This window comes from Heloderma suspectum, chromosome 1 (genome assembly GCF_057233095.1).
Source record: "Heloderma suspectum isolate Gila_16-S chromosome 1, 16-S_ref, whole genome shotgun sequence".
Lineage (NCBI taxonomy): Eukaryota > Metazoa > Chordata > Lepidosauria > Squamata > Helodermatidae > Heloderma > Heloderma suspectum.
The window spans coordinates 321,828,658-321,848,899 of record NC_139458.1 but is presented as its reverse complement, the minus strand read 5'-3'; the positions used below and the strand labels follow the sequence as shown (position 1 = coordinate 321,848,899).

General features: G+C 44.5%; 1 protein-coding gene across 1 annotated transcript; it reads right to left on the bottom strand.

The window, feature by feature from the left end:
* Positions 1–18,615: 18,615 nt before the first annotated feature.
* Positions 18,616–19,632, bottom strand: GPR6 (G protein-coupled receptor 6). Its single transcript, XM_084831372.1, has one exon. It carries the CDS (start codon positions 19,597–19,599, stop codon positions 18,616–18,618), a length of 984 nt encoding a protein of 327 aa, XP_084687498.1. The 5' UTR covers positions 19,600–19,632.
* Between the last annotated feature and the right edge of the window lie 610 nt (positions 19,633–20,242).

Here is a 20,242-nt window from a genome sequence, read left to right as displayed (position 1 = left end):
GCTGACTAGCGGCCATAGTACTGCTCCCTCAAATAATTTAAATGATATGATTCTGTAACCATGATTGCACTGTGGTTGCAGATGTACTACCCCTTTCTCACCTCTCATATCCTAATGTTTCCCCCTATTACTGATACAAAGACAGATACGACTATCCATAATGGTTAAGTTTAAAAAATGGCATAAGCCTGCCTTCCCCAAGCTAGTGTTCTCCAGACTACCAGCATTCTTGACCATTGGCTGGGGCTGATGGGAACTGCAGTTCAAAACATCGGGAGGGCACAAATTTGGGGAAGACAGGTATTAAATGTAAAGATAATTTTAGCAGGGGGTAACTAAATGACCTTCTGGACTCTTATTTACATTTTTTGTACTTCAGTGAAATACATGTAGTTGGCACAGCTCAATGAAACAATGGATGTTTGTGTTCTATGGGTTGGATCAAGATTTATGTTGGCAGAAGTGGACTTCCCCATCCCCTCATTCCCACAGCAGCCCCTCTAGCCTCCCAGAAATGCTACACAGAAGGCCGATGCACATGATTGCAGCAAGGGGCTTAGCAACCCTAAACTAACCCAACAACAGCCCATGAGTTATTTGAGGGTTGCTGCCCCTTCAAGCAAGCCATGCTGGGTTCAGACAATATGGCAAGCCATGCCAGTGAGGGTAATTACAGAAATCTGGCTGGCACACATGGCAGAATTAACTTTGTTAACCATGTTATGATCATGCAAACCGGGTCAGGTAGTTAGGAGACCCTTTGGTGTCAGGGAAGAGGGAGCCCCCAAAATCACAGAGCAAGACCTTCGATGAGCAGAGACCTTCCTCTCAAGGAAGGTCCCTTCCCTTCCTCTTGAGGAAGGCAGATTCTGGATCCAACCCTCTCTCTCTCTCTCTCTCTTTCTCTCTCTCTCTCTCTCTCTCTCTCTCAGATATAGATATAGATATAGATATAGATATATCAAGATCAGTTCTGACCATACTGTATTACTCTAGCAATAAGTACATCATATCATAGGAATATAGGAAATGGATTTATACCAGGTCAGATTTTTTGTCCAGCTAGTTCAATATTGTCTATCCTGACTGGCAGCAGCCCTCAAAGGCCTCTGGCAGTGGCTTTTCCCATCACCTACCATCTGAGCTCCTTTTCACTGGATATGCCAGTTAACCAATTGCAACCACAGTTATATACCACATTGTTCCACTGGATGTCACATGATGACAAGTAGCTTTTTTCAAGTCAGCTTGGTACCACCAAATAGTTTGTCTGTGACTTCAATTCAGTTGCAAATCCAATACTTTTCAGGCCAAAAATTCATGAAGAAATTAGAAAGGAGCAAAGCAAGAGTGAAATACTGTTGGAAATATGAAATGGTCATCTTGTGTAAGCAGCTGTGGGTTTCCACAGATCATGGATAGAAGAAATTAGCATAATTAAAATCGACAGTATTCTAATGTTGTGATGGCAGCACAAAGAGTCCAGAACACAGAAGTCAACAAGCTGTCCAACTTGGAAGGCAATATCAAGGAATCCTGTAATCAATAATTGCCTCTGAAGTGTGTGTGTGTGTGTGTGATTTCAGTTCCCCCAAACCCTAATATTTCAGGGCTTTTCACATTCTGGTGCTAAATAAATCTTTTAGCAGATATGCTGAGTAGTATGTGTCGACAAAAGATGACTTCCCTGTGTCTTATCAAGTAGTCCTGGATCTGTCCAATTAAAGGAGTCGCACAGATTGGCTTTTGTTAAGTGTCTATTCAGTGAAGAAATTGCAAGATGGCAATCTGGTAGTTAGTGTGGTATGTGGGGGTGGCTAGTAAAGGTCACACTACAAAATCTGGAGGAAAGTTCCCCACCCGATCACTATCTTGATCACCTTCTTGTTCAGTGTTCCTCAACCCAATCTAGGTGTATTTAAGATCACACCCCAAAGTACCCAGTTTCCCATAGAAATAATCCTTCACTCAGTCCCTTCAGACCAGCTGGTCTAAGAAAAAGCTGATCCTGTCATTGCTACCATCTCCTAACCATACCATCCTGGCCTAGTTCTCATAAACAGCAGATAAGAACATAAGAACATAAGAAGATCCATGCTGGATCATACTAAGCATCCATCTAGTCCAGCATTCTATTCACACAGTAGCCAACTAGCTGTCCACCAGGAACCCACAAGCAGGACACGAGTGCAACAGCACCCTCCTACCCATGTTCCCCAGCATCTGGGGTACCTAGGCTCATGGGAGGTACTGGAGGTAGCACATAGCCATCGATAGCCTTTTCCTCCCGGAATTTGTCTAATCCCCTTTTAAAGCCATCCAAATTGGTGGCCATCACTATATCCTGTGGTAGCAAATTCCATAGTTTAATTATGCTCTGTGTGAAGAAGTAAGTGCTTCCTTTTATCTGTCCTGGGATGACTCCAGGTTCTGATATTTTGAAAAAGGGAGAAAAATGTCTCCCTATCTACATTCTCCACACCATGCATAATTTTGTAGACCTCTGTCATGGGCATCTTCACACGGAGCTTTTATCCTGCTATTGAGATTGCTTACTCACGGAAGCTTGCAGGCTTCCTTTAAATGATGTCATTATCCTCGGTGTCTCCTGCAGTAAATGACCTTTATTCCATTTTTAAATAGATCAGATATAATGAGGTATCAAATTACCTGGCTTGTGTTCCACTTGAGTTCCCTCCATGAAAAAGGAAAAGCCACAAGAAGAGGAGTGAGATCAATGAAAGATCATGGAAGACTCAGATACAGAGAGAAGGAGGGGAAAAGGGGAGGGGGGAAAGGAAGCACATTTAAAGGGAGTCCGTTGTGATCCTGCATTTAAAATGGAAGCAGAAAGCCCCGTTTTAAATGTGGGAGTTTAGGCTGGTGTAGAGATGCTCCATGTCTCCTCTTACTGTCTTTTTTTCCAAGCTAAACAATCCCAGCTGTTGTAAACTTCTCTCATAGGCCACCCTATTTGGAGGGCTGTACCACTTCAGATTGCTTGGGGGGGGACATAAAAAAACAACCCTGTTCTATACAGAACGTTAGCATGTCAGGGAGACAGATTTTAGTTGCCCATGTGCAGGAAAATTCATTATATGGTGGAGCATTCAGTCACCCAGAAACAGCCCAGAAATAGCTTTACCTCATCTGTTGTTTGCGAGAACTAGATCTGTGCCCTTTGTCCCCTCACTTATTTATTTATCATTTGTCTTTGTTCAAATATCAATGGACTGCCTCTTCATCAAAATCATCAAATACACAGCAGAATGTCAGTGAACGTTTGGGCACAAAATTTGTTGCATCAGACTTCTTTAGCTATCATATATGCACAGGGCACGAATAAACACTCTCCAGCTCTCATTTATTGAATGACTGGATTAAAATTATAAGGAGGAAGTTTTAGGCCAAATATTATTAGCATATGCATTCTAATAGCAGACGATGTTTAGCAACTGATCAAAATGCCACGTGAGGCTGAGAAATGTCTTGTTCAGGAGACTTTTTTTAAACTGGCAGGTGTCTTTGAAGGATGCTTTCTACATAGGTCCATGCACCTGCCCTGTGAAATTGTTGACTTTTTTCCACCTTGACCTCTATGCCATATCACAAACTGTTTTTAGAACTGAAAAGCAATTTGCTATGTGTTGTATAGGACTGCTGTTGGAGACACAAGTCCAAAAACTGCATGAAACTATTTGCACGTTACTTTGGATCCTGGGCAGGATATTTTGCACTAGATTGGGGAACTGGGCTGGATAAGCAGTACATTTCATTCCAGGTTTCTGATTCTATGGAAATCACGAGTACATAAGTTGAAAGGGTTAACCTGACAGACGTTCTCTTCTCTGGCCATACTAATGAATTCAGACTAATTAAATTTTCTTACCTCTTAGATCTTGTGAAGAAAGACTCACTTTTGTTTTGTTTTTTGGTAACATTAAGTGGTAACTAGATTCAGTTTTATCTACAGTAAATAACATTAACCAGAAGTGACAAATTATGTCTGCCTGCAGGTATGGAGATCACATTATTTATTTTACTGTGATACAGAGGAGAACATGCTACTAATACAACTGTGGCAAATATTTAGTCATTCAAAATGTGTCATGAATATCACTTATCAGAACAGAGCCTAAAATCATTCTCAAATAGTAATTCATCTGCCAGACAATGCATCCACTTTTTCTCCTTCATTTTCCCCATACGATTCACTTTGAGTATTTACTCTGACACCTAATCAACAAGGAGGATTACAAATTATACTTCAGAACAAGCAAAACAGGTCATTGGCTTATTCTAAAACAAGCTAGTTCTCATTCTTGGAAGAATGTACAGCACATTATTAGTTTATGTTGCCTTATAATGAGGTGATGTATCACAGCAGTAACTAAAACATGGTCATCTGGGGATTGTTTTCCTGGAAAAATATGTACATTTGGTCATTAGAAACCTTTAATATCACCATTCTGAGTAAGATGTAACCCTATGGAAGCAATCCTATGGCCACCAGACACGGCCTATAGGGCCATAAGATAGTTCAGTTTCTGGGAACCAAGGTCAGAGCCAGGGCTCCGAATGCGGTTCCCAGAAACTGCGCTCCCCTCCACCTCCCCCAAGTAGCCAGCACGGTTCTCTCTGCGCTGGCTAAGTCCCCACACTTGCAAACAGGGTGCAGAGACAGGAAAAAGTGGGTGGTCCTGGGGGCAGGGATGGGCAGATGCTGAGAAAGTTGCTTTACACAGCTTCCTATTCGGTCTCCAGGGCCCTTCCCTCCCCCTGCCCCTCCCCCAAATCTCCCATCCAAGCAAAATGCAGGGCGGCTAGAGCATGGAGGGGATCTTCTCCTCCATGCTCCAGCCACCCTGTCTAGGATAGTCAGCACCTTCCAATTTCAGAGGCTGGAGTCTCTCCAGATAGGATTGCACCCTTAAATAAAGTTGTACTCTCTTCTAGGAGCACATAATTGAGCTCAGTTTCTACGATCTCCTTGCTTTTTATAGTCAGAGAAGAATGCTGGATTCCTTGCAATACTACAAACAACTAAAATTATATCTTATTATTATAATTATAGAAAATTACAGCTCTGTGGTGTGTCCAATGTATGCAGAGCAAAGCCACATCAGCTCATATTTTACTTGTGATTTTTATTGACCTTCATGTTCTGTTTTTTATTTGTTCTTAAAAGGTTGTTAGCTGCTTTGAATATTTTATACAAAAATGGGGTAGAAATATGTTCAAGAAATATAATAAATTGTGCGTGGACATGGGTCACGGGGAGGGGGGAACATGTAGGACACACTACATAGATAGAGCAAAGCCACTACTTTTTATTAGATACAGCTTTACAGAGGGAAAGCATGGCATTCTAGCAAGGATCCTGTTTCTGACAACCCATGTGCTATCAGAAATCATAGAATCACAGAATTATAGAATCATAGGGTTGGAAGGGGCCTACAAGACCATCGAGTCCAACCTCCTGCTCATTGCAGGAAGCCTGATTCCCAAGCAGTCTCTCACCCAAGTAATAACCAGGGCTGACCCTGCTTAGCTTCCGAGATTAGACGAGAGCAGGTGCTACGAATGTTTGGCCTCAACCTGCCTGCTGGGTCATGTTGAAAAGCAGGTCCAGCCTACCATCAGGCAGAGTGAGACACTTGCCTCACGCAGCAGATACTGAGGGGCACAGAGTGGGCAAAGCTGTGTGTGCCATGTGACCTGTCCTTTGCCCCTGAAGTAAGGCTTCTGTTCTCAGGTGCAGTAGAGAAGAAAGTAGATCTCCAGATGTTTTAGACTTCACCTTCCAGCATTCCTGATTATTGGCCATACTGATAGTGGCTTCTGGGAGTTGAAGTCCAAAACATCTGGAGATCTACTTTCTGCCTTCTCTTCTGTAATAGAATAGATGCGTTCCATCTCCAGTGTTGAAGCAAGATTCAACTGCCAGCCCGGTTGACTTTTGTACATGGAATAAGAGAAGGCACCATCTTGTCCTTTGCCTCAAGCAGCAAAATGTCTTGGGCCAGCCCTGTTGAAAAGGTTGGAGAAGGCTACAGCCATCCACAGGTCAAGCCTTTTCCACAACAGTTGTCTAGCTACCCAGAGCATAGTAATGATGTCATCCACTGAGGTGGGCTGGCCCATGCCTGTACCCCTGTGCGAGGGAATGGGGAGTTCCCACTCCCTCTCTACTACACATCTGTCTGATGCCCTAGTGCCTTTTTTAGGATCCTTCGGAGTTGTGACAAAGAGGTAAGACAGCCCCATGGGTGTTGGATTGCTATGAGGAAGACAAAACAAAAACTCCAGAAACTGGCTGACCATTCATGATGCTTCATAAAATTCCTTCCCAGCCCCTACAACCAGTGGCTAACTCTAGGTGAATAGCAACCCAACTATAGCTTAAGACAGCCTAGGTAATACCATGTGATAAAGAGAGTGGGTAGGGTGTCAGGGTTGGAACTGAGCCCATAGAGCCCCAAAGCAGCTCTGATTCTGAGGAAGAGCTACAACCCGTGGGAGAGGAGCCTTCTTGTCTCTCAGAGGTGCAGCTGCAGGGAGAGGACCCCCCAGTTCGCATTTCTTTGAGAGATAGTGACCCTGGCAGCAAAACAGCGGGTGAGCAGTTGTTGCTAGACGCAAGGCGCCAGTGCAGAGAGAGGTGCGAGGTGTAGGGCGCCGAGAGGAGACACTCAGCCCTCTTGGCGCTCCGGGAATGGCTGCATCCCGATGCCCCACGGGTAAGGGCGGGAGCCTCCCCTCCTAGCCCATAAGTTTCAGAGCTTTTCCCACCCTTCTCCAAATGGGGACCAACTGCGTACATGGAGCTTAGGCTACTCTGCTATGATACAGTTCCTTGCTTCGTCGCTGGCAATTAGCATCTGCAAGAGTCATTAGGTTGTACAGGAATAAAGCCTTGGAAAGAATCCCTTTTGTCTGCATCTTGTTTTGGCAACTGGAGGGGACTTGAAGAGGCAGGTAGGGCGCTCCTGACATAGGAATGGTCAGTCCAGAAAGCACAATGGATAGGCCCCTTGTGAGTCCACCCCTACAGGCATATATTCCCTATGGCTGGGGTCTCCAACATGGTGCCCATGGACACAATGTGCCCACAGACACCTCTCTTGGCACCCACCCCCTAGCTTTTATATTATTTTTAAAGATTTTTTTAAAAATGAAAATAAACTGGGAGGCTTGCCTGCTGCAAAGCAAAGCGCCATCTTCAAGTGCTATCTTTATTTCCAAGAACACCCCTGGGGCCCATGTGGGACCCAGAAGCAGTCTTAAAAAATAAAAATGGGTGCTGCAGCCCAGCACTTTTTTCTGAAGCATGCCCAGCCACCCAGAAAAAAGAAAAAGGTAAGGTGGGGGTGGTAGAGAGTGTCAAGGGGGGAAGCAACAAGGTATTTTGCCTTTACTTTGTGTGTGTTTGGCCTGGTGTGTGTATTTGTGTGTGGTGTGTGTGTTGCCTGATTTTTCTGTGTTTGTGGTGTGGTGCATGTGCTTGTGTTTCTCTGAGCATCACCGGTATGGCTTCCATGAATTGGGTATTTTGTTGTGCTTTGTGGGGGCAAATATATGATTTGGCAATTGGGGCTCAGACCCCCACCTCTGCCTTGTCCTGAAGTTCTTGGGCATGTTACTTTTCTTAAGGCGCAATCCTATGCATGTTTGGACAGACAAAAGGCCTACAATTCCCAGCATGGCCCCGCCAGCATGCTGGGTACTGGAAAATGAGTGTTTTGTGACCAGACATGGCAGCCATTTTATGAATAGGCAACCCCTCCACGACAGTCATTTTCTGTCTCACTCTCTCAAACTTCAAAATATGCCCACTGAGTCAAAAGGAGGGGCTGCCCTGTGAGCCCACCCCTATATCCCTTGTGAATGGACCAGAGAGAGGAAGTTCTTTTCCTGGTCCACCTGGGCCAAACTCCTCCCTTTCCTCCCAGATGCTTCTTGACTGGCTGGAAGGAGAACAAAGAGGCTGGCTCGCACCGCTCCTGGCAGCCACCGCCACTAGTGCTGACAGCTGGGTGGCCTGCCATTCGCACGCCCTCGCCTCCCTCCTGCAGCGTGAGCACGAAGAGGGGATCCTGGTGCCCAGGCATAGGGCTGTTCCTGACTGTAATATTAATAAGATATTGAATTGGAAACCAAAGCAGAAAATAGGTTCAAAATATGTTAGCTTAATTCTCATACGTGCTCGGCACTGTTTGTATTCTGAGTTTAACAGTAGTATGTGTGCTCGTAATTGGATTTAAAATATTTCTCAGTACATAGAAGTATATGAAAATATGTGTTCTTATGCAGACAACACAATGATGTAAGAATACTAGTAGGAAAGGCAAAGGAGTAGAAGCAGGGAAGAAGCTGATTTTGCTATGCGCTCTGTGCTGATGACTGTGTGAAGCCATCACATGGGGGCGGGTACTTGTTCAGGAGGGGCACTTTGAAAATCCAATGGAAGCCTATGGGGAATGATCTCCATAAGCTTCCATTGGATTTTTAAAGTGCCCGCCCTCAAAATCGGGGTGGGGGGACAAATCCAAGCCCCCCCAAATTGTTGGGGCAACACAGTCCAGGGGGGCATAGAATCCCCCCAATTTTTGGCTTTTTAAAATTTTCTCAGCCCCCTTTTGCACAAAAGGAAGCTGGCTACATTTTTTAAAAGGACTCCAACCTTGATGAAGTTCACAATTGGAGCCAGGAAAGAGGGATCAGTGCAGATGAAGGGGGTGCCCACAACAGCCCCTCCAATGGTGCCATTTGGGCACCATTGGAAGGGCTGTCACAGGCTAGGGAGGGGCACTTTGAAAATCCAATGGAAGCCTATAGGGAATGATCTCCATAAGCTTCCATTGGATTTTTAAAGTGCCTGCCCTGAAAATCGGGGGGGGGGGGAATCCAAGCCCCCTCAGATTGTTGGGGCAACACAGTCCAGGGGGGCATGGAATCCCCCCCAATTTTTGGCTTTTTAAAATTTTCTCAGCCCCCCTTTGCACAAAAGGGAGCTGGTTACATTTTTGAAAAGGGCTCCAACCTTGATGAAGTTCACAATTGGAGCCAGGAAAGAGGGATCAGTACGGACGAAGGGGGTGCCCACAACAGCCCCTCCAATGGTGCCATTTGGGCACCATTGGACGGGCTGTCACTGGCTAGGGGAAAGGGCATAGGCAGCGGCTTGGGCAAGAGTGACAGGGGTTTCTGCCCCTCTCAACAAGCAGCTTGTTGCCCAATGCCTTTTACCCATGATGGACTGGCAGAGGACACGCCAACCCATCGTGGGTGAAAATATTCCTTCCACAGGACAAACAGCCCACCCAGAGAAGTATGGTCTGGGTACAGACAACACACTAACTAACAATGGTTTGTTTGGAAAAACAAACCACTGTTGGTTGTGTGTCATGCGAACCCAGTCGATGTATTGATAAATTTCAGCTTTCTTGAACTCTCTTGAAGAGGAGAAGCTTTCATATCCAAGAAGATGTATGACAATTAGATCAACCAGAGTTCCTGGGAGAGGTACATTAAAGTCTCCTAACACTGCACAGCATTATTAGTAGTAGTAGTATGCTGCCTTATTTGCTAAAAAGCCATCAAGAGTGGTGTACAACAATTTAAAAACAATAAAACAAGAACATCAAAAACAGTAAAGCATTAAAACAGCTACATGACTTAAAAGGTTAACTTAAAGAAGTGTGTCTTCACACCCTTTCTAAAAGCCAAGAGAGTGGGATCCAATCACAGTTCTTGAGGGGGCACATTCCACAGTTTGGGAGCAATGCAGGAAAAAGCCCTTCCACACATGCCCGACAAACAGGCCTCTGCCGATAATGGCACCCTCAAAAAAGCCTCTCCTGCCGATCTTAATAACTAGACATTATGAGATAGGTGGTCCCTTAGGACTGTATCTGTATCTTAGATGGGACATATAGGACTTCACAGCAACTCCTAATGCTGAAGACATGATCAAACCCAAGTTAAGCACATTGAAGTTCCATTAATTTCATTGGGAGAAAGTTGAGCAAAGGAGTCTCTCTCCCACTTTTATATCCCATTTCTTGAGCAACTCTTTCCTGTTGGAATCAATGAGACTCAAACATGCTTCACTTTGGCTAGATTGGGTACTTCACTTTCAACATAGAATTACAAAAAATCACTCCATCCAAGCCTTAAAAGGGCTTAACATTAGCTGGATAGCACCCTTAGTATTTGCACGTTCACATCGCAGGCCTTGAATAGTGCATCCGCCTTTTGTTGACCCCTCAGTTTTATCCTCAGGCAAAACTCCTGTTGAGTAAGGATAGAATACGTTCTGGGTAAAGGCTCTGGCATTTACCCCAATGGTGTAGCTCATCTAATAAAGAGCTTGGCTTTGGAGTGCTGTCAATTTATTCATTTACTTATATATTTGCGAGCATTTTATGACATAAATTGATGCAGAGCAGATACAGAAGTTTACCAGGTTCATCTATTTAAAGTCTGAAAGCCTATGTTTTATTGATGTATATGTAGGACGTTTCAGTTCAAATGCTTCTCTCTCTCTTTCTTTTTCTTTCTTCCTGCGTGTGTGAAACGTGCTTGTAACATATTCTCCCCCCCCCCCAAGTATCTGTATGAATGGGATGGTTGTAATTAAGATCTAATAGGAGATGGCAATCAAGCAGTTATTAAGGGTACCGTCCAGTATTATTGAGGCTTCACTTTCTAGTCAACTTTTGATGCTTACTGGGATCCTAAAATTATTGGACATGATCTAGCCAAAGTTAACAACTGTCCAGTCCCCTTAATTTCAATGGAAGAGGAAAGAACTTACTTAAACCTATCCCTCTGAAATCAGTGAGAGTTCAAAGTAGTTATGGGTAGTTTGTGCCCACATTTTTTGCTCCAAATTTCAAAAGTTTCAAAATAAAAAATTGTGCATGTTTGTGCACTTAAATTTCAGCCTTCAAATACAAAAATAAAGACAACATTCAAATACAAAAAAAAAAAAAAAATCTCTTGGAGTCATCAGTGGCACTTGAGGCTCAGGTGGCCTCACAGGCACAGGGTGCCTTCAGCTAGCTTCAGCTGGTGCCCCTGCTACACCCCTACCTGGGCAGGGATAATCTAGCTTTAGTAGTCTATGCTCTGGTAACCTCCAGGTTAGATTACTACAATGCACTCTATGTGGGGCTGCCTTTGAAGACAGTTTGGAAACTGCAGCTTGTGCAAGAAAATCTGAGCATATCTGAAAATCTGAGCCCACATGCATTGGCTGCATGTACATTTCTGAGCCCAATTTAAGGTGCTGGTTTTGACCTATAAAATTAACCTGGCACAGCTTGGGACTCCAATACCTGACAGAGTGCCTTTCTTGGGATGAACCTACCCATATGATCAACATCTGAAGCCCTGTCCAAGGGAGATTCAGAGGATGGCAACAAGAGCGAAGGCTTTCTCGGTGGTGGGCTCCTGCTTGTGGAATGCTCACCTCACTGACACTAACACTGCCTTCTTTTTGGCCCCAGTTTAAGAGTTTCCTCTATTCCTAGGCATTTGATAGCATATGATGGGTCTTCATAATTTAGTTGTTTAATCAGGTCTTGGCATTTCTAATTGTTTTAGCTGTTTCAAATTGTTTTAACACTTTGTATGTTTTAATCCCTGCTGTAAGACACTTTGAATCTTTTTTAGAGAAAGGCGTCTAATTATTGTTGTTGTTGTTGTTGTTGCTAATCCAACAACAATTCACTGCATCCAAAAAGTGAATTCAAATTTAGGGTTTTAAAATAGTAGAATTAAAAATGGTTTTGGAAAGACGTATGATCCCTAGAATAGCTTTATGGAACAAAAAGAAATTGTAACAATGGGCTTTAAACTCATTATTAGATGACCATCTAGGCACTCCATGTATGTTCAAAGATCATCATAGTTTATCAGATGCATGAAGTGCAATCCTGTCTTGGGAGATATATTTGTATGCATTCACATTCCCTCTCACGCATACACCACACACATATATAGGTACAAAGAATGGATTGTAAGCAGACAAAGGGCAATGGAAAATTTCATGCGCACACAAGATAAGAACAGTGACTGATTCACAACAGCAGTAATTGGTGAACAGGACAATACTCTCTTTATAATTATGCTATACTAATTTAACACCTGTAGTGTAAAAGAAACCCATCATTATGATCAGGCCCAAATCAAATAGAATCAAATTAATTTGCTGATAAATTCTAGTTCAACCATTTCAGGCTGGGGCTTCTGTCCCTGTAACCAATCAATACTTGCTTCTAAATATTAAACAGTCCTTCAAGCAGAAAAAGTTGAGAGCTAAAAAAGAAAAAGCCTTGCAAAATTACACTATGCATATTATCGTTTCCCGAAAGTGCCTTCAACATTTGCATATAGCTAGAGGCTGCTCTGACTTGGAAAGGCAGAAATGTTGTCGCTGATGCTAATGTTATTCTGCTCAGGTATCCCTGCAGCTCAGAACTGTGTGTGGAAATGAAAGGCCATCTTTTTTACTGCAACTAGATTGACGTCAATTCTAGTCCAAGAGTTAACCAGAACAAAACTGAAATGCCCTCCCCATGTAGGATTACTCCTTCCCAGAAATGATTAGCGAGCTGAGAGAGGTTTCTTGACATGGCTTATACACAAAATAATGTGCATTGTTATTTATGTGACTACTAGAGGTGTTCAGATGTGGTGGTTTTCTTGGTAGCAGCAGGGGGCTTTTTAAAATCAACAACCTTTTGATCAATTGTTGAGACCAATGAGCAATTTTAGTATTATAAATGACTGGGAAAATGTAACTGTAGGAAAACATGTGTGAATGTTGATGTGGCAATGAAATCCCTATAGTAAGAGATGCTGTAATCCAATCTTCCCCAAACTTCTGGTCTCCAGATGTGTTGGACTACAATGCCCAGCATCATCAGCCAGCATGGCTAATGGGCATGCTTTCTGGGGAGAAGCGATCTTCTCCACACAACATTTGCCCTGCACTTGCCCTCCCCGCAAGTATTAAAGGAGGTGGAGAGACCTACACAGAGTAGTGTGTATGCCATCATTGGTAAAGAAAATGCCAGTGTCTATTTTGTTGGTTATATACTTGCTCATTGCATGCTTAGCAGTGGGTTCCCACAGTGAGTGTACACACCAGGCAAAACAGATACTGTGTGATCTTATTTATTTATTTATTTATTTATTTATTTCCACTATTATTTATATTGTTCACCGCCAAACAATGGCACTCAAGGCAGTGAACAATAAAATCCAGATAAAAATAAATTCTGAATTGAAACATAGCATAAAAACAAATACATTTTTAAAAACACCAGTGAAAGAAATAAGCAGACCAGCCAATTAAAAAAAAAAAGCCCTTCAGAAGCAGACTCGCTTAAATGCCAAAGGGCTGCCTGAATAAAAATGTTTTTGCCTGCTGACGGAAGGACAACAGAGAGGGAGCTAACCTAGCCTCTATTGGGAGGGAGTTCCACAGCCTGGGAGCTGCCATTGAGCAGAGCCTCTCTCAGGTCCCCACCAAACATACCTCTCATGGCGGCAAGACCAAGAGCAGGGCCTCTCCAGAAGAACTTAAGGACTAGGCACGCTCATATGGGAGAAGGTGGTCTTTCAGGTTGCCTGGCCCCAAGTCATATAGGGCTTTATAGGCCGTAACCAGCACTTTGAATTGTGCCCAGAAACAGACCAGTAGCTAGCAAAGGGGGTCATGTGCTCCCTGTAACCTGTCCCAGATAACAGTTTGGCCACAACATTTTGGACCTTCTTCTTTTGTGGGGTTTTACTAGAACAGTGCATATCCTTCAGGATAAAAGGTCCCATATTACAGAACTCTAGCAGCACCAGTTGCCTCTTAGGCACAGGGGGTGGGGGGTGGACAACGATCTCTGCAGCTGCAGCCATCTGAAATGAAGCATCAACTGTCAGGCAGCCCTGAGATTAGAACCGGAAGTACACAGACTCAGTCTCCATGCCTTTCCTTCCTCGTATTGATGCCTAATTAGTGATGGCAAACACCCCTCATCTCAATTCACAATTGGGTCAGCAATTTTGAATTCCACCAGAGTACACTAAAAAGAATAACAATAAAAAATCACTCCTCCATTTCCACTGATCAGGCGGTGAGTGCCGTAACTCATGTACCCAAAATGTCACCGCCCACACACAAGAGGGAGGTATCAGCAGGCTTGTGGGAACCCTCAGGCTTGCAGAACTATGAAACATCTTTAGGGGGGGAAAACCTAAGTGGAGAGGGAAGAACCAAAATGGGCCAATGAGGACTGAATGTGTTCAGTGGGCACAGAATGAGGACTGACTGCTGAGGGAAAACTGGAGTGAAGGGAGAGGGGGAATGGAATGGAGTGGCTAGAAATAGAATCTGAACACCCAGGACTCCAGACTCCACCATTTTGCTGCAGGTCCCACTTGTGATAACTTGTGTTTGCCAAAGTTCTTTATTGGCTCACAATTTTGCATGCATAGGTTATAACAAACCAACTGTACCTTTAAAACAAAACAGATACAGACAGAATCATTAAATAACGAGGCACAAAGCAGAAAGAGCACAAAAGGTCACTTCTGAAGATGCAGCATGCAGGCTGTGTGATGCCTATTTGGAAAGATTGGAATCTAAGGGTGCAATCCTGTTCAGGTAGGCAGCCGCCTCCGAACTCAGAGGCAACTGCCTATCCAATGCAGGGCAGGAGAAGCACGGAGGAGATCGTTCCCTCCGCACTTCTCCTGCCCTGCATTTTCGGCTAGACAGCTGATTGTGGCTGTCTAGCCACGGGAGGGCTGAGAGGGGGAGGAGACTGCTGTACGACACATTGGATGTGTCATACAGGCACCTACACTCCCCCCGCCCTGGAATGCCCCCCCCCCCCGGAATGCCCATTTTAGGCTGCTCTGCGCTCCTCTTGCGAGCGCGGAGGACGGGGCTGTTCCGTGCTGCCTCTGAGGCAGTGCAGAAGTGGGGGGAGGTCAGTTCTCTGTGCTCCAAGGTCAGTTCCCGGAAAACCAGATATCCTATGACTGTCTAACTATTGTCTAGTGGCCATAGGATTGCTCCCTCCAGCATGGAGGAGTTGTAGTCCAACACATCTGGAGAGCACCAAGTTGTGTTTTTTTTTTTGGATCCAGGAGCACAAAATGATCAGAATCCTTTTACTTTAATGGCAGATTTTAATTTTTTAATTTTTGATTTATTTATTACATTTATATCCCTCCTCTCTTCCATTATGGAACTCAAGGTGACTACATGCAGTTCCCAGGTGGTCTCCCCTCCAAGCACTGACCAGATCCAGATCTGCTTAGCTTCAGCAAGGTGGAGGCCTCATGTGCTTTAGACCATGCCCTGGGACATGGGAATAAATAAATAAATTTAAATAAACAAATTAAATAAACATTTGAATGAATGAATGAATAAAAGCTGCCCACCCTGTGTCAACACCACCCATCCATCACCCATGGTACCACAACAGAGCATAGAATATTGCTTTGTAGGGACCTTGCTAGGTTGGGCCTGAATCTGTTAGCCAGGGCCCTGAGTATCCATTGATGCCAATAGAGGATTTCTTAGCTTAATTCTGATGCAGGGGGCAATTTTCAAGGGAGGTTGCAGCTGGGGAAGGAAGAATTAACCCTCCCCTCCTCACATGCTGGAATATCCTTCCAGCCCCCTGAACCCCAGTATGGAAATTAAGTTTAGGGCGGGTGGGGGAAGAAACCCTTCCATTGGTGTCCATGGAAGCTTTTCTTCTAAGCTTAATTGCATGAGGTGGGGAAAATTTTCTCCAGGAGTGAAAGAGAGAGGGAAGGAGGGGGAGAAAAGTGGGGAAGGGACAGTGAGAGATTATAAATTAATTGTAACTGAAGAGAAACTACTGGTTTGGGATGATCTGGAGTATGAATTAAATAATTGTATTTGAGGTGATTTGCATGAGAAATTAGTTGACTGGCTTTCCCTTTTGTGAAATGTAAAGAAATCCTAGTAATTATTTCTAAAATTGCATACATAGATATAAATTAGCATATGGAAATGTTATGCAGGGCGGAAATTATCTGAAGTAAAGAATTCAATATTAAAAAGTGGGAATATCAGCTCTTGTCAGTTTATGCACATTTGATTCCTGATTCCAGAAGTGTTGGTGCTCTGCCAATTCATTTTATTGAGGAATGGTGAAGAAGGATGGTATAAGCATTAACCAAAGACCCTTCCGTTGTCAGCAATAGCAAATCTGATTATGAAATTACCCAAGTTTCACAAAAGCTTTCAGAAGGTTGTCATCTATATGATGCTATGTTTAGTAAAGTGTAAGTGGTATTTGCTGAAACCAGTAAGCCCTGTTCATACCCACTTGTACATGATTTGATGACTGCATGCCAGATGATGGCTTCCTTGTATGAAAGAGCCTTCCCAGGTCAAACACCACACAGAGAGGTTCATATCACCTTGAACACAATACTTTTCTGTAGAAACTGTTCTCAGGTCACATATTGAAGTCTTCACTATGTCAGGCAATGGGAGATCGTGACCTTTATTTCCTTGTTCTGATGCATAGATCACTTTATCCCAAAGGCTTCCGGCCTTTACAGCCTTTACTGCCAAATGGCGTAATGTAGCTTCAGATAATAAAGATAGCGAAGTACAGCATCAGTGCTAAACTCTAACCAGAATACTCCCCCACTGCAGTCTAGAAAACCAGCAGCATAGCAGTGCTTTTGCAGAGCCTCTCCTGCTGCCTTAGGGAGATTCTCAGTGCTGGAGGTGATACTTTTGTTCATTTGTTCAGCAGTTAAAAAGGTAGGAAAGGGGTAGCCAGTATAGTCGCCCTTCCTCCATATCCTAAGAGATTATTGGCATCCTCTGGAACTCTCACAGCAAGACCACGCCATCATCGCTTCAAACACTGCAGGAATATGCACAAATGCTAGTTATTGAATCCAATCCCCCTGGCCTCCAAGTGCAGCTCAAGCTGTAGGAGATTTGTGCATGAAAACCCATGTGCTGATTCCCCTCATGGGACTGGCGCATTTTAACTCAGTTCCAGGTTTTGTTGACATTACAGTTGGTATGCTGGTATACATCATGTTTTCCTAATTTTGATGTGACTAGATCAGAATGTTAATATAGTTACGTGCTGTTGTTTTTTGAGCCTTTGCTATTCCAACCTGCCAACGTTAGATGGGTTGACCTGAGCTATAGAACTGCGAAAAGAGATACTTTCTAAAAACACATTAGGAAAGCTTTAGTGTATTGCAGTATTCAAATGTAAAACAGCAGTGATAAATTATTTGACTTCTAGTTAAATAGTAAATTGTGCAGTGCTGCAAGACATTATTGTATTAAAGTATTTATTTATTAATTTTGAATCAGAGGTGTGAGTCCCTCCAAGCTGAGATGTAATATTCACCTGCTGCTCCTGGCAAAAATCATTTCTATAAGTAAATTGGTTATATCACAATGTGGCCTAACACTTGCAGGCAGCAAGCTGTGTGTAAGTCTTCTGTCTGAAGAATCAGTCAGACAGAGAGACAAAAAAAGGCACCCAGGGTCTGTGGATTGTCACAGAAATCAATTATGAATTTGCACAGGCGTGTCAGAAAGGAAGCCTTAACCAAATCTGGATCAAGCTGACGACAAATGGGAACAGACAGGGATTTTCTCCTATGCTATCCCCCTCGCCCTGAAATGAATGGGGATTTATGTTAACTCTTGCACATTTCAATGGGACGCATGTAAGAAAATTCCCAGTGCTTTGCAACCATCATTTGAGAATCAGAAGAACTCTTCAGATGTTGCTTCCTCTGTTGAAATGTTTTTTATCTGAGACTTTAAACTCCAACCTAAGACTAAAGATGAGACCTTTTGAATACTGAGGTGATAATAGTATTCTTTAGTATGCTTAATTATTTTGATTTCTATGGAAAATAAATTACTACTGAATGGAAAGAAAACAAACAAAACAGTATATTTTATGCATTGGTTTTATGACATGGTTCCTCTGCATAAGTAAACTAATTTCATTTAGGTGGATGTACCCAAAGAATACTTTCAAGTAAATAAAGGTGAGGCAGTGTGAAAGTTTTATAAAGCTCTTAAAGGCTTTTAAATCAGCTCAACACACAAAATAAAAAATATGTAATGGGTTTATTTGTGTACAAAATGTCATAATTTATCAATACTGTGCAGCAAAATATATTATTACTCACATCCCAAAACAACCAGACAACATTTCACTTCCTTTCACTCTCTTTCTGCCCTTTAAAAAAAATGGCAACACTGTTTTGGCAGTTCAGCAGCTAAAAATAAAGTGCTATAATTACGTAGTCTTGGAATGCCTCCACTTTACAAATGTGATGTACAATTTTGTATACAACCACACTGGTTTTTGTTTGTTTGTTATGTTTAGTTTCACACAACCAAAAGCTCCAGACCTTTCACATTCTCAAGAATACACATACATAAAGTGCTACTGTTTAAACATCTCCCCCCAAAACAATTTCACAACACAGATCTGGTTCATACCAGGCACTGTAATTCACAAAAGTTGAAGATTGTCACTGTGTGCAAAACTACACAGAGGAAATAGTCACTTAGACATCACTGGGGGATCTTGAACGAAAGGACACTTTAGACTGAAAGCAGCCACAAAAGAGAACCCACATGGACCTCTGAATTTCTTGGTTTCTGTACGCATAGATTATAGGGTTGATCATGGAGTTGTAGGTAGCAGGTAGAAGTGTGGCGTAAGTGTACACAGCAGGGTAGTTGGAATCTCCAACCACACAGTAGATAGCAAAAGGCAACCAACTGGCTCCAAAGGTCCCAAGGATTATAGCAAGTGTAGAGACTCCCTTTTTGGTTGCGACGTAGTGAGATGCAGTCAGGAAATGCTGCTGGAGTGCTATCTGGTGTGCATGTCTGCAAACTATTTTGCAGATTTTAATGTACAGGTGGAGCATGAGGATAAATATGAAAAAGAAGGAGGCAGAGAGCAAAGTCACATTACTTTTGGTCAAGGGCCTGACAATGCTGCACAATGAATAGTCTTCTAGACAATTCCAGCCTAAGACAGGCAGCAGCCCTAAGCAGAGGGAAGCCCCCCAGGTGATGATCAGCATCATATGAATACAGAGCACAGTCCTCTCAGAATAGTAAGTCAGGGCATTGTAGAGGGAAAGGTACCGGTCAACTGTGATAGCTAGCAAGCTACTCACAGAAGCAGTAAAAGAGGCAACTAGGAAGCCAACTGTAATAAGGCTGATGGTCTCTGACTGGATCACATACTGGAAAACAAAATTCAGGATTAGGCCAACTCCGGCCAGTAGGTCTGCTGTGGCCAAGCTCCCAATCAGCACAAACATTGGGGTTCTCAGGTTGGGAGTGTAGAATATAATGGCCACCACTATGGCATTTTCACAGGCGATGATGGTCCCAGAGATGCAGAGCATAATATCCCAAGGGTTAAGGATAAACACGGGGAGCTTGGAGGAGAGCTCCAGAGAAGAGTTGCCACGGCTGCTCTGAATCCAGGGGACGGGGGCCGCGGTTTCGTCCAAGGCGACGCTTTCGTTCATTTCTGCCACAGCCAGGTGCGCCACCTGCAAGAGGGAGACAAAAGAAGACGAGGGCTGTCAGAGGCACGCGAAGTCCCCTCCGCCGCCGCCTGTGCAAGCAAAGCAGGAGCGCCAGGAAGGAAGGGCGGCGAGGGCGGCGAGGGAGCGGGAGAGGGAGGGCGGCGTCCGACGCGAAGGTGAGGGAAAGCCGCCCGACGCGAGGCGGGAGGAGCGCGCGGAGCGACACCCACCCGAGCGGCGGGGCGAAGGGCGGCGGGCGCCGAGGGGCGCTGTCCGAGGTGCTGAGCCGCGCGCCGCGCGCCGGCCCTCGCTCCGGGAGGCGAGGCCGGCGCCGGGGCAGCCCGGCAGGCGGCTGGCTCTCCCGCGCCGCCCGCGCCGCCTCCGACGGTCCCGCTGCGCGCTCTCCGCTCCCGCCGCCCAGCATCCCACGGCGGCGGCAGCGCTCCAGCTCGCGCGCTCCGAGCGGCCGCTCGCCCGTGCAGGGGGCCCGGCTGACCGGGGCTCCGCGCGGGCGCCGCTGCTGCCGAGGCTCGCTCGCCGCCGTCTGCTCGGCCGCGTGGCCGGAGCCGCGTCCCCTCTTTGCCTTTGGCGGGCAGGAGGAGCGAGGAGCAGGGGGCGGGCGCAAGGCGGCTGCGGAGCCCGG

Coding starts and splice junctions, on each gene's coding strand:
- GPR6 (XM_084831372.1), bottom strand. CDS start 19,599: ATGAACGAAAGCGTCGCCTTGGACGAAACCGCGGCCCCCGTCCCCTGG.